At 37.9% G+C, this 12,512-nt stretch overlaps 1 protein-coding gene across 2 annotated transcripts in view; it reads left to right on the forward strand.

Annotated features, from left to right (window-relative positions):
• Positions 1 to 12,512, forward strand: part of RNF128 (ring finger protein 128) — a 107,403-nt gene that overhangs the window by 70,251 nt on the left and 24,640 nt on the right. For both annotated transcript variants that reach the window (XM_032330776.1, XM_032330775.1), the window contains exon 2: positions 1,675 to 1,922. In XM_032330776.1, the coding sequence (XP_032186667.1) occupies positions 1,675 to 1,922 (248 nt within the window). The remainder of the gene's footprint in view (positions 1 to 1,674; positions 1,923 to 12,512) is intronic.

Genomic DNA, 12,512 nt, shown 5'->3' on the forward strand with positions numbered 1-12,512 from the left:
AAAGCTAGAAATGTAAAGCTCCCAAATAAATAGAAAAATGAGCTGCTCTCTTGCAAAATAGCCAGTTCTCTAGATCTGTAAGGGATATTTGGGTCATATGTTAATAGAGGAGAAAAATATATCAAAAGGCATTCCAGACTCCTCCACTTCCCATTGCTTTCAAGATTTTCTTCATGTAAATGAGAGTAAGTCATCAGTGTCTACCAAACTGAGTATCAGCAAATTAGTGAACTTGTAAAAGGTTTTAACTGAATGGCTATCATATATTTTTAAAAGTGTCTTTAGAACTTTAAGGATCTGTAATAATACCCTATGAATCTGTTCTTTTAATTAGTAACTTCAAGTAAGATCATCTTGATCCTTTGAAGACTTTGGCCATCAGGAACCATAAACTTAAGGGATTACTTGGGTAGTAATTCTGCTATGTACCTTGCCATCTTAGGTTTATACTCTTAATTTGACCATTGAAAGTATGAATATTGTTTTAGTAGTACACTTTTGTGTTTAAATTCTAAAGTCTGTTACCTTACAAATTGAAAAAAATGACGTAGTTAAATCTAGTTAAAGAGATAAAGCCTTTTAGAGTCCTTTGCCCACAAGCTTGCACACGTGTGGGTGGGTATGGGGTTGTGTTTATTCCATACTGGAGTTTGATCATTAACCAAGATTAGTACCTTAACCTAGTATCAGTGGGAGGTTTCTCTGGTTGGTAATCTCTAAACATTCAAAGAGCTCTATTTTTTGCTGAAGATTATTGGTCTCAGGTGGTATATACTAGAAGGAATATAAACCTTGATAAGCATTGGAATGGCATGAGTAATCTGACATTCTCATAACACCAGGAAAGATAATGTTTGTCCTTTACTTTTCTCACAGGATTTACATAGTTGGGGGTAGAGAGGAAGGTGTTAAAGAGATTAAGCCTCTGGACTAAGATTTAGATTATTAGACTATTAGTCTAATTTCAGGCTTGACTTTCATTGGTGTTGAACCATACATTACTATTAATTTTACATGTTCTATTCATTGCTAACCTGATTAGGTCTGTACAAAACCTTAGAGTACCTTGGACAAATTTTATATTGCTTTAGAGGATATGGAAAAATGGCACATGTATGTGCGCACATGCGCGCACATGTGTGTGTGTGTGTGGTATGTTTGGTCTCAAACATTTATCTCAGATTACTACTTCCTGATATGTAAATTCTTGTACATTTTAGTAGTGAGCTCATGAGCCAGTCTATTACCTTATAAAATGGGAAAATACATAGTTAAGTATTTGTCTTTCCCAAATCTCAGATTCCCTTGAATGTAAACCCTCTTTTCTACCATCTGGGGGACTATTTATCTTTAAGAAAGACCTCGTGTAAGAGGTGAATTTGACCCTAAACTCAATACTGTTGAATTATAGGTAGTTAACCTGAAGAGAGCGGAGGTGTTTGTTACATGTCGTAGCTTCCTTACTAAAGTCTGAGTTCCTTAGGATCAATAACCAAGGCTCAGCATGTTTATATTCCCTATAACATATGTATAGTAAGTGCCTAATAAACGTTAATTGAGTGAATGAGTATCCTTCCATGTCTCACTGGGAATACTGTAAAATCACTTTAGCAATTGGATTTTTGTACTCAGAATGCTGACCGAAACTAAAACTGAATTTCTTTTCTTTTACAGGTGCAGGAGACATTGTTGCAATCATGATTGGCAATCTGAAAGGCACAAAAATTCTACAGTCTATTCAAAGAGGCATACAAGTAACAATGGTCATCGAAGTAGGGAAAAAACATGGCCCTTGGGTGAATCACTATTCAATTTTCTTTGTTTCTGTGTCCTTTTTTATTATTACGGCAGCAACTGTGGGCTATTTTATCTTTTACTCTGCTCGAAGATTACGGAATGCAAGAGCTCAAAGCAGGAAACAGGTTTGTAGTGGTTCTTTCTTCCCATCTAAAAATACTTTTGTTTTTAAAGATTTTATTTTTAAGTAATCTCTTGCACCCAACGTGGGGCTCAAACTCACAGCCCCAGGATCAAGACTCACATGCTTCACTGACTGAGCCAGCCAGGAACCCTAAAAATACTCTTTTAATTGTAATTTCAGTCATGCATTTTAATGTATTTCACTTGCTAGACAGTGATCCATGCATGTTTTATGAAAAGTGATAGTTTTTAAAGCATACCAGCTTCCATCCTTTCAAAAGTTTTATTTTCTGTAATTTGTCCATGGCCTTAATCCTGCTTAATTAAATCTTCTGACACCTCATTACAGAGCACAGCCAGCATTTAATTATATATGGGTGTAAATACATATGTTCTTTTAAATTTTTTTCTAAATTAACCAAAGCATTTCCTGCTCAATATAGAAAATATAGAAATCAGAAAATAAAAGGGAGAAAACCTTCACCCAAACCCCATATAACAAAATAAAAACTGCGGTTACCACCACTGTTATTGTACATGTATGTATGTGTCTGTACATGCATGTATTTGCATGTGGGATCAGGGCTGGGAAGAGACTAGGCTGAATGTCATGAGGAGGTGGCTTTAAAGATCTGATGGTGCATGATATAGTGCCAGGCTCCAGTCATATATTCATAATTTCTGTCTTATCCTGTTTTAACAACTGATGTATAAATGGGCATGAAGTACAGAATTAATAGATTAAAAACACAGAAGCGTCATTGAACCAGGGAATTACCTGTGGTTGTGTGCCATTGATCCTAGCACTTTAAACTGTCTCCCATTCCCTTGATACCCTCATTTCCCATGTCCCATGGATACATCTTCAGTTCCTTTGGCCCTTCTCTTTGTTTGTTACACTTGCTGTCAAAATCCAACCCTGGTTTAATCCTGTTTCCTCCCTGCTCTGTGCCTGCACTTTCAAGTAGCAGAAAAACACTGACCTCAGCACAGACCGATCTCACTTTAAATTTATGACCACAAACTCTGAGTGAGCCCTTAATGCTACCAACAATCATACTACATATTCTTAGCTACCCTGCCACCACTTTTGCAAGTAACTAATCATATATGTTCTTTTCTCCTTAAACCTCCAGCACCTCCCCCAACTTTACTCTCTGCTTGTAGTTTGGATCTCAGTCCACTGAGGAAATTGAAGTGATCCAGAGAGTGCTTCTCCTTGCTTCTGCGATAGCTACTCATCCGTGTGCATCTGTATCTGTATCTATGTCCTCTGCCCTGTCTTCTGTCACTGTGGATGTACAAACATGCTATTATTGCTTCCCTTTTCAAAAGAACGTCTCTTGACCCCAGGCCAGAAATCTTAGAATTATCCTTTATTTCTCTTTTACCTCTCACTTCCCATGTAACCTCCATCAGCAAATCTTGTTAGTTCTGCCTTCATTAAATATCCAAAATCCAGTTACTTGTCACCACTTCCACTGCCTCCACCCTGGTCCAAGCCACCATCATTTCCTAGCTCCACCCCCTCTTAAGTTTCTCAACACAACAGAGCGTGGTGCTGTTTCTCCAGAATGCTCAGTAAGGATTTAATGCATTCAGCTGATCATATAGTGAGGGCAGGAATACATTTTTATATGTACTGAGAAGTTCCTCCCAAGGCAATGAAATTCTGGCCACCTATGTATTCTCTTTCTAAGAAGGAAAGATGAACCCAATTTATTGGGGAGTAGGGGAGCAGTGACGATTTCTATATTGAAGTTAATTGAATTTAGGAAAAGACAAGAAATTGAAATCTTATTATAAAACCTTCTTAAAGATTAGACGCCAGTATATGGTAATGAGTGATGATTCTCTCAACGTGTTAATTGACTTCTGTTCCTCTCCTCAGAGAAGCAGCTTATCACACTGGTGGCAGGTTCAGTCTGTTACTAGCTGTGGTCAAAAGGATGTTTAAGTTTCTTAAGACAAGCCATTCAGTAGTTTCACAGTATGTTAATATTTAACATTTATATATTGTACTGTTTTTACCTCTGAGGTTAGAGAGAAATTGGTATCCAGTATGACTATTAAAGGTTATGGATACAATGGTAAGAGTGTTTGGTTTTACATATGTTCATGATGGGATATGTATTTCTGTATTCTAAGTGCTATAATAAATCTGTTTGCATGGCATTAAACCCCATCAGAAAGTAATGATTTATAAAGAACTGATGGCTGTCGCATAACTTTCACTGAATATTTATTTAACTCTGGTCTTATCACTCCTTTAAGTAATTTTCATAGTTTATAATATATTTTATGAAAAGTTATATAAAAATGGTCAAGAATAGCATTACAGTATAGTGGGGTGACTCAGTCAGTGACTCTTGATTTTGACCCGGCTCATCATTTCAGGGTCATGGGATCGAGCTCTAAGTGCCAGCTTCTGTGCTCAGCACAGAGTTGGCTTGAGATTCTCTCCCTCTCCTCCTACCTCTCCCCATCTCGACCTCTGCTCTTGTGCGCACTCACATGCGCTCGCCCGCGCTCTCTCTCTCTCTCTCCCTCTCTCAAATAAATAAACCTTTAAAAAAAGAACAGCATTAAAACTTCTCACCTTTTAGAGAAAGCTTTGGAAAGGGCCTTTTTCACTGCATAGTGGTCTATATCTGTGTATCCTTTGGTGACTAAAGGGTTAGATATATGACAGTTAATCCCTTTTGCTTATTAATATTTGAAAGTGTCACGATGTCATTTACATGTTCAGTTTTCCTGACTCCTATTTATTTTTAAAAGGTATAGCTTGATACACATGATGGTTACAACTAAATACTTAACTACATTGCTGCCATTTTGCAGGTAGAAATGGTAATGAAACTGAGTTATGGAAACTTGCCTTCATTAGAATATGAGGAATTTATTAGAATATTCAGGATTGTCTTTCCTCTGAACTATTATAATGCATAGTATATAATGTCAAGCAAACTGGTAAATGTATAATTATAAATTTGATGACCAAGATGTCCAAATATAATAGGTAGCACATAGTGGCCACATGCCTGATAATGTCATAATACGATGTGTGAGAATACTTGTCATCCGTGTGTCTGTGCATAGAAATCTTTGAAACAAATGAAAAGTATGAATGGGTTGTGAATGAAGGTAGCATGTTAGGCATTACATGGTGAATTTGTGTCCACAACCTAAGACCAGGAAGATTATGGAAAAACTTATGGTGTGCTCAAACTAATGAATTTGGGAGTGACCACTTTAACTTGACTCTGGCATGCAACACCCAGAATTTTGGTGTATGGTGCATGTATCCTAACTGTACTTAAGCAGTTAATACTCAGTGGAACAAGGCATATGTTTGATTAAACTTGGCTAGTGAAGTAAAAGAGGGCTCTATGTGAAGTAGAACCTAGCCTATGTGTAATAGAAGAAGCTGAACTAACTTTTAATGAAGAGTGACTTTCAGAAGAAGAGAATTTACTCTCTGAAATAGACATTGGAAGGAATCATCAGCCAGGAGGGAAAAAATGGGAATCCACTTGGAAAGAGGGTAATGACTTGATAATATGGTCATAATGCTAGAGAGTGCTAGCACTCAACACTGGAAAAAAGCATGTTTCTGACACAACAGGTCTGTTAACTATTCTACTACAAATGGAGGCCCAAGTCCCCATGGACTAATGGCCTCCCATTTTTAACTATGGAAGCTCAGAGAGAGCATCTTTGAGACACATGCAGATCCCTAACCTTGTGGACATTTTTTGAGTGAAATTATAACTTACATTGCTGATCCTCTAACTTATCTTGACCAAAGGGATAGACCAAAATAAGATGAGCTAGTAAGAATAATACTGAATGATACCCATGTATTCCTCATAGGAGGGAGATGGCCTTCCTGCATGATAGTCAATAGGAGCCTATAACTATATAACAGCCAAGTGATTGGTTTTGTCCTCAGCTAATATAGAACCTAGAAAAGACAGAATCATCCTCACTGGTGATAATATTTGCCCATAATAATTTCTAGTGTATGGGCAAAGAACAATTCTTCTAGGAAAGTTTAATAAACACTTCTGTGATACTTCCTGATTTATTTTGTAACCAAACCAAACCGTACCCTAACCATATTGCATATATGGTATAATACTAGTATTGTTCAAAATTCAATTGGCAAAATTCAACTACCTTATATAAATAAATCATGTGATAGTCAAGTGTATTGGAAAACCGAACTGAAACCTCCAAAGAATATGATACCAATGGAGAGTGATTGGCCTGAGGAAGAATTAGATTTAGTTCCATTACCATATTAAATGGCTCTATACAGTTTTATCACAAAATTCAAGTAGTCATAGAACAAGGAAGTAAGCAGATAATTAAACTGGTACAACAATATAAAGATGTTTGAAATGGTCTTACAGATTGAAAGAAGCCTATTTATTCCCTTCATTGGCTTCTGCAAGTATTGGTATGCTTATGTAGTTCTTAACTGCATTTCACGTATAAATGCTGTACTAATTGCAGAAGTCCAAATAACTATGACTGTTTTGTTGTTAAAAAGACCTTGATCAAGATATGGGGGTGGGGGACACCTGGGTGGCTCAGTGGGTTAAGGGTCCAACTCTTGATCTCAGCTCTGGTCTTGATCTCAGGGGTCATGAGTTCAACCCTCTGTTGGGCTCCATGCTGGGCATGGAACCTACTTTAAAAAAAGACTACTTTGAAAGAAAAGGAGATATAGGGGTTGGATTGTGAGGAAAGATAGCACAGTAGATCTAGTTGTTTACTCCTTGCTAGTCTCCAGGGGAACTTTAACTGGTCTTTGGGAATGTGGCCTCAAAGTGTTTTTTATGTTAGTTATTGATGATTTTGTTATACACACCTGGAGCAATGGACCATGTTGTACCAGCTTGTCATGCTTGCTTGGCACTACAGTCAAGATTGATGATACACCTATTTTCATTATTGGGGTTCTGAGTTTCAGGCAGTATGGCCAGTTGCTAGCAGGATTACCTAGTGACCAGCCCCCATCTTAGCCTCAGATCCTGAGACTCAAATTGGTTTCCTGGGTAAAGATATGCCACACATGTCTTTGTAGTTTGCTGCCAAAGAGATAGCACTCCTTTGTGGTCTCACATGAGGAAGAACTAAGCTACATTAATATCTTAAAATTTGTCCTTGAACTTTAAAGCATGACTAAAAATATCTAAAATAGTTCTGGTTACATTAGGTTTTCTTCACTAGTACTTGAAATTAACTGGAAGACTTATCAGGTGTCTGCATACTGTACTGCTACCAATATATACATTTGTGGTGGGGAAATTCATATGTGTCTGTTCCTGTCCAAATTTGAGACTTATTGGAGCCTTTTACCAAACTATTATTTTGGCTCTTAGATAAGAAGAGTAGATTAAATAAATCACTCTCTTAGTAGGACCTAGTTGTATAATCTTTCTCTGACTCTCACTGAACAAAAGGAAGCTCTTATAATGGGTCTCAGGATTTTTTTTTATATTCACTTACTCTAATCTTACATTTACATCACTAATTCTGAAGGTTTTGATTGTCTTTTCTGAAAAATGCAATAGTCTGAGTCATAACTTATCTACTGGGTCAAATTCCCCCTTCCCTCACTGCTCTTCCTTATAGTGCATTTCCTCACTGTTGACAGTGATCACCTTCAGGCAAGTAGTCTGTACTCCTTTCTATCCCCATCTCCATAGTTGCATAGACTTACAGGAAACTGTATTATAGTCTGTACCTCTTCTTTCCTTTAGGAATGCTTCATTAAAATATTATGCATAGGTTTTTTGCTGAAAAAAGAAAGATTTCTTTCAGGTCTCATATATCTGAACGGCCACATGACTCAAACATTGATTTTGTTCACAGGAATAGATCTGAGGAAAAGAATCCTGTTACCGTAAATCTTGATTCTGTTCTATAAACTCTGAGTCAAACTTTTATGAAAAAAATTTTATTTTAAAAGAAGTGATGACTTCAAGAAAATCTGGTTTGCTTCTATCCACCCTCATTTCTTGCTTTTGCATACCCTGCCCCCCATCAAGTAATTAGGTTTGATTACATGCCTAGTGTTATTCATGTGGGTTTCAGTTACACTAAAAGCTGAATACCTTGGGACCCAAAACCAGGCTGACAAATCACTAGCCTGGAACATTTATTTTACTTAATTAGATGTAAATACACAAATAGACTAAGTAGAATATTTCTTGAGTTTATAATTTAAAAATTGAACATTGTAATATAGGATAAGAAGTGGCTTTTCATTTTCAACCCAAATAAATTCTCACTCAGAACTAAGAAAACTATGTAGCCAAGATTCTTCAGTGACTAGAATGATCACAGCTTTTCAGTAGAGTAATGACATTAAGTTTCTGTTAAGAAAACTGTCCGACCACCAAGCTTTTTTGAATTAGTCTTCAAGTCTCTTTCCAAATATTCTTATATCAGGTATCTCTTTGGATTGGAGAGGAGGCAGGGAGAGTCTGTTGATATAAAATACTTGCTTAAAAGAGTTCCCCAAATCACAGTAAGTAGCAAATTTAAGAAGGATCTGAAGATTGTATAGTAGCTGACTTTGAGGTTTTTGGCTTTTTTTCTTATTTCTTTCATTTATCTTCTTCACAAGGAATGTGAAGCCTTTTAAAGGCTTCTTTGCTATTACACAATGAAGGCAGTGTACTGTAGTGGAGAGATCATGGACTTGAAAGCCAGATAGAACCTAGGCTTGAATTGAATCACAGCTCTGCAACTAACCAGCTGCCTGGACTTTAGTCAAGCTTCTGAACCTTTTCTTGTCTATAAAACTTGGATATTAAAATACCTATTCCATAAGGTTGTTAATGATTAAACAAGATGACACATGTAAAAAAGCTTAGGGTTGATCCTGACCGTGGTGGGGGCCAATATCTCTTCCCGAAACCTTTGTTTCTCCAGATTTTGTAGGGTAGAGGCTTTTAATGAGTACAACTGTGACTTGGATGAGAAAATCATGAAAATCTGTTTTGATTTCTAAATTCAGAAACTATTCTTTGAGCAACTACTAGGCTCTATAGGAAACTTTTTAAAAATGGTTATGGCAGTCCTCCAGCTACTCGCAATCTAGTAGGAGAGAAAGACATGTGAATGGTACAATTACAGAATATGATAAGAAGTAGAGGGGCGCCTGGATGGCTCTGTTGGTTAAGCAGCTGCTTTTGGCTCTAGTTATGATCCCGGGGTCCTGGAATCGAGCTTCACTGGCTCCCTGCTTAGCAGGGAGTCTGTTTATCCACCACCCCCACCCCACCCCTGCTCCTCCTCCCACTTGTGTGTGCACACACTCTTTGTCTCTCTCAAATACTAAATGCGTTTTTTAAAAAAGAGATAGAAACAATGTGCTATTGGAATTTATAAGGTAGGAGGGAATTCTGAAATGGTGACAAGGCATCAAAAAATTGTCCAATGTAATTTGTGTAACAAACTAGATATATGCTTGAAGTTCTGTTTTTAAAGACTAAAATAGAAATTATAGTTTGCAGGGCACCTGGGTGGTTCAGTGGGTTAAGCCTCTGCCTTGGGCTGGGGTCATGATCTCAGGGTCCTTGGATCCAGCCCTGCTCAGGCTCTCTGCTCAGCGGGGAGCCTGCTTCCCCCCTCTCTCTCTGCCTGCCTCCCTGCCTACTTGTGATCTCTCTGTCAAATAAATAAATAAAATCTTTTAAAAAAAAGGAAAAAAAGAAATTACGGTTTGCTTTGGGACACATTTTTTTTTTTAATGTAGAGGCATATTTGGGCACCCAGAAGTATGATTTAAGTAATATATCCAAACATGTGCATTTAATATAAACTGCTTAATCTTAATATTCTCATATTTCAGTTTTTAGAGGAATGAATGCATCTTGGAAACTCTTGCTGTCAGTGTGACATTGAATTATTTTGAGTACTAATGGCAGCTTTGTGAGTGATCTTCATTCAAGCTCTAAAAACACAGTTTGTGCTTCTCTCCAAAATCATGTGTCTCACATCCATATTTAAAGAAAATGTCTTTGCTTTTCTTTATAAAAGTTCATTAGGAGTTACTGGAATTACCTGAATTTCCTTTTGAAGAGCTTTTTTTTTTTTTAAATTCCAAAGCTGCGTTGTTAAACATTGGTTTATACTATGATGAAACTCTTTTAGAGATCCTTCAAAATCAAGTCCCTTGCCTAGGATCATCTGGTGTCTGGAATTTTGCCCTGTGTTTTTATATCCTCCTGACTCTTTTTTTTAAGCATTGGTCTTAATGTGAGTTCTGTTCTCATAATCTCATAAATGTAGACTTGGACATTACATTTCAAGCTTGCCTTTGAGCCCAGGCCTCAAATTTGCATTAGTCTTGCATATAATTAAAGTTACATATCACAGTCATTCCTAATAAATTAATAAGTGCTAGCACTGGAGACTCAGGCACTTATGTTGTGTTGAATATCTTGGAATGAGAAATCAGACTACGTAGACTCAAGTAAATACAGTAGAGATGTATCACTTCTTGTGCGTACAGTTCCCCAGCTGTGTCACAGTTTGTTTAAATCAGAAGTGCTCTAAAGACAAAGTGCAAAATGATTGTCAAAGACTTCCTATCAACTGCATTTTTTTCTTTTCTTCTTTTCCTGTTTTTTTTTTTTTCCCCTTGCCTCCTTTTTTTTTTTTTTTTTTTTCTTTTTTAACCATTTGCAGTTTTCACATCTAGGTTTCTAAATAGCTCATCTCTATGTGAAAAGAAAGTATGGATGTTTGGAAGTCTAGGCCAGGGCCAGGACCCTTAGGCATACTGGTTATTCACTATAAGGACTGGCCACAATTTCACAGATTATGGAATCCAGGAGTTGGAAAAACTTCAAAAGGTAGCCAAATTACAGATGTTTTGTCTGGGAATCTTGAAGGATGAAGAGCAGAGTCCCAGTAACAGCTCTATCATTTAGAGGCTGTGTGCCCTTTGGAATGAGTTATTTAACTTATCCAAACTACCATTTGCTCATCTCTAAAATGGTAGTATTTTCTCCTTCATGGGGTTGTTAGGACTAAATGAGTCCATTTTTTTTTTTAAAGATTTGATATCTATTAAGATATCAAAAACAATTTTAAATTATAAAATAACTGCATACATATAAAGAAGTAGTACTAGCTTCCTGGCACAAGCCACAGTGAAAGAAAAAAGAAACGAAGAAAGAAAAGATGCTACCTTGATATTAGGGGAAGGAACACTTAACTCCAGGTGTTAGTGGGACTGACGCTAACCAACTCTTGAGGTTTTGAGCAAGGCTGTCTTCCACTGTAGGCATCAGTTTTCTTTTCTTTTCTTTTTTTTTAAAGGTTTTATTTATTTACTTGACAGAGAGATCACAAGTAGGCAGAGAGGCAGGCAGAGAGAGAGAGAGAGAGGGAAGCAGGCTCCCTGCTGAGCAGAGAGCCCGATGCAGGACTTGATCTCAGGACTCTGAGATCATGACCTGAGCCGAAGGCAGCGGCTTAACCCACTGAGCCACCCAGGCGCCCCTTTTCTTGTTTTTTTTTTTTTTAAAGATTTTATTTATTTATTTGACAGAGATCACAAGCAGGTGGGGGGTGGGGGGAAGCAGGCTCCCCACCGAGCAGAGAGCCTGATGCAGGGCTTGATCCCAGGACCCTGGGATCACGACAACCTGAGCCGAAGGCAGAGCCCTTAACCCACTGAGCCACCCAGGCACCCCAGCATCAGTTTTCTTATCTGCCAGATTAGGTATCAGGCTAGGTGAATTTTTTTTTTTTAAGATTTTTATTTATTTGACAGAGAGATCACAAGTAGGCAGAAAGGCAGGTGGGCGGGGTGGGGTAGGGGGAAGGTGGGGAAAGCAGGCTCCCTGCCGAACAGAGAGCCCGATGCGGGGCTCTATCCCAGGACCCTGAGATCACAACCTGAGCTGAAGGCAGAGGCTTAACCAACTGAGCTGCCCAGGAACCCTAGGCTAGGTGAGTTCCAAGAGTTCTTCCAGCTCTAAAGATCCTAAGTGTACTTCCTTTCATTGTCCCTCTATTATTTACTTATGCAAATAACAGAACAGAAAACTCGTGTGCATAAAATAAGGTACCATTGTTGAATTGCCCTTTTTAAAGATTTTATTTATTTGAGAGAAAGAAAGAGAGTGAGCACAGAGGGAGAGTGAGAGGGAGAAGCAGACTCCCCATAGAGTGGAGAGCCCGACATGATGCTGGGCTCCATCCCAGGACCCTGAGATCATGACCTGAGCTGAAGGCAGACGCTTAACTGACTGAGCCACCCAGGTGCCCCTGAATTGCCCTTTTGCATTAACTCACATTTAAGTCCCAAAGTGGGAGTGAAAGGTCTCAATTATCATCTTTTCCTTCAAAGAACTAGCTAGGCCTTCCTATTTAACTTTCTGTTCAGCTATTTCTGCTCATCAAGTAAGAATCTAAGAAGTCTCTGCCATTTCTGAGTCAGCAAAGTAATAGTTTGTTAATCTCCTTGGCATTAAGCTTAATACCTTTCACAAAATGGTATATAGGAGGCAGGTAGGGGCATTAAGGATTTTCTTCATATACCTATACCCATGGATTATTCT

Source organism: Mustela erminea, chromosome X, assembly GCF_009829155.1.
Source record: "Mustela erminea isolate mMusErm1 chromosome X, mMusErm1.Pri, whole genome shotgun sequence".
Lineage (NCBI taxonomy): Eukaryota > Metazoa > Chordata > Mammalia > Carnivora > Mustelidae > Mustela > Mustela erminea.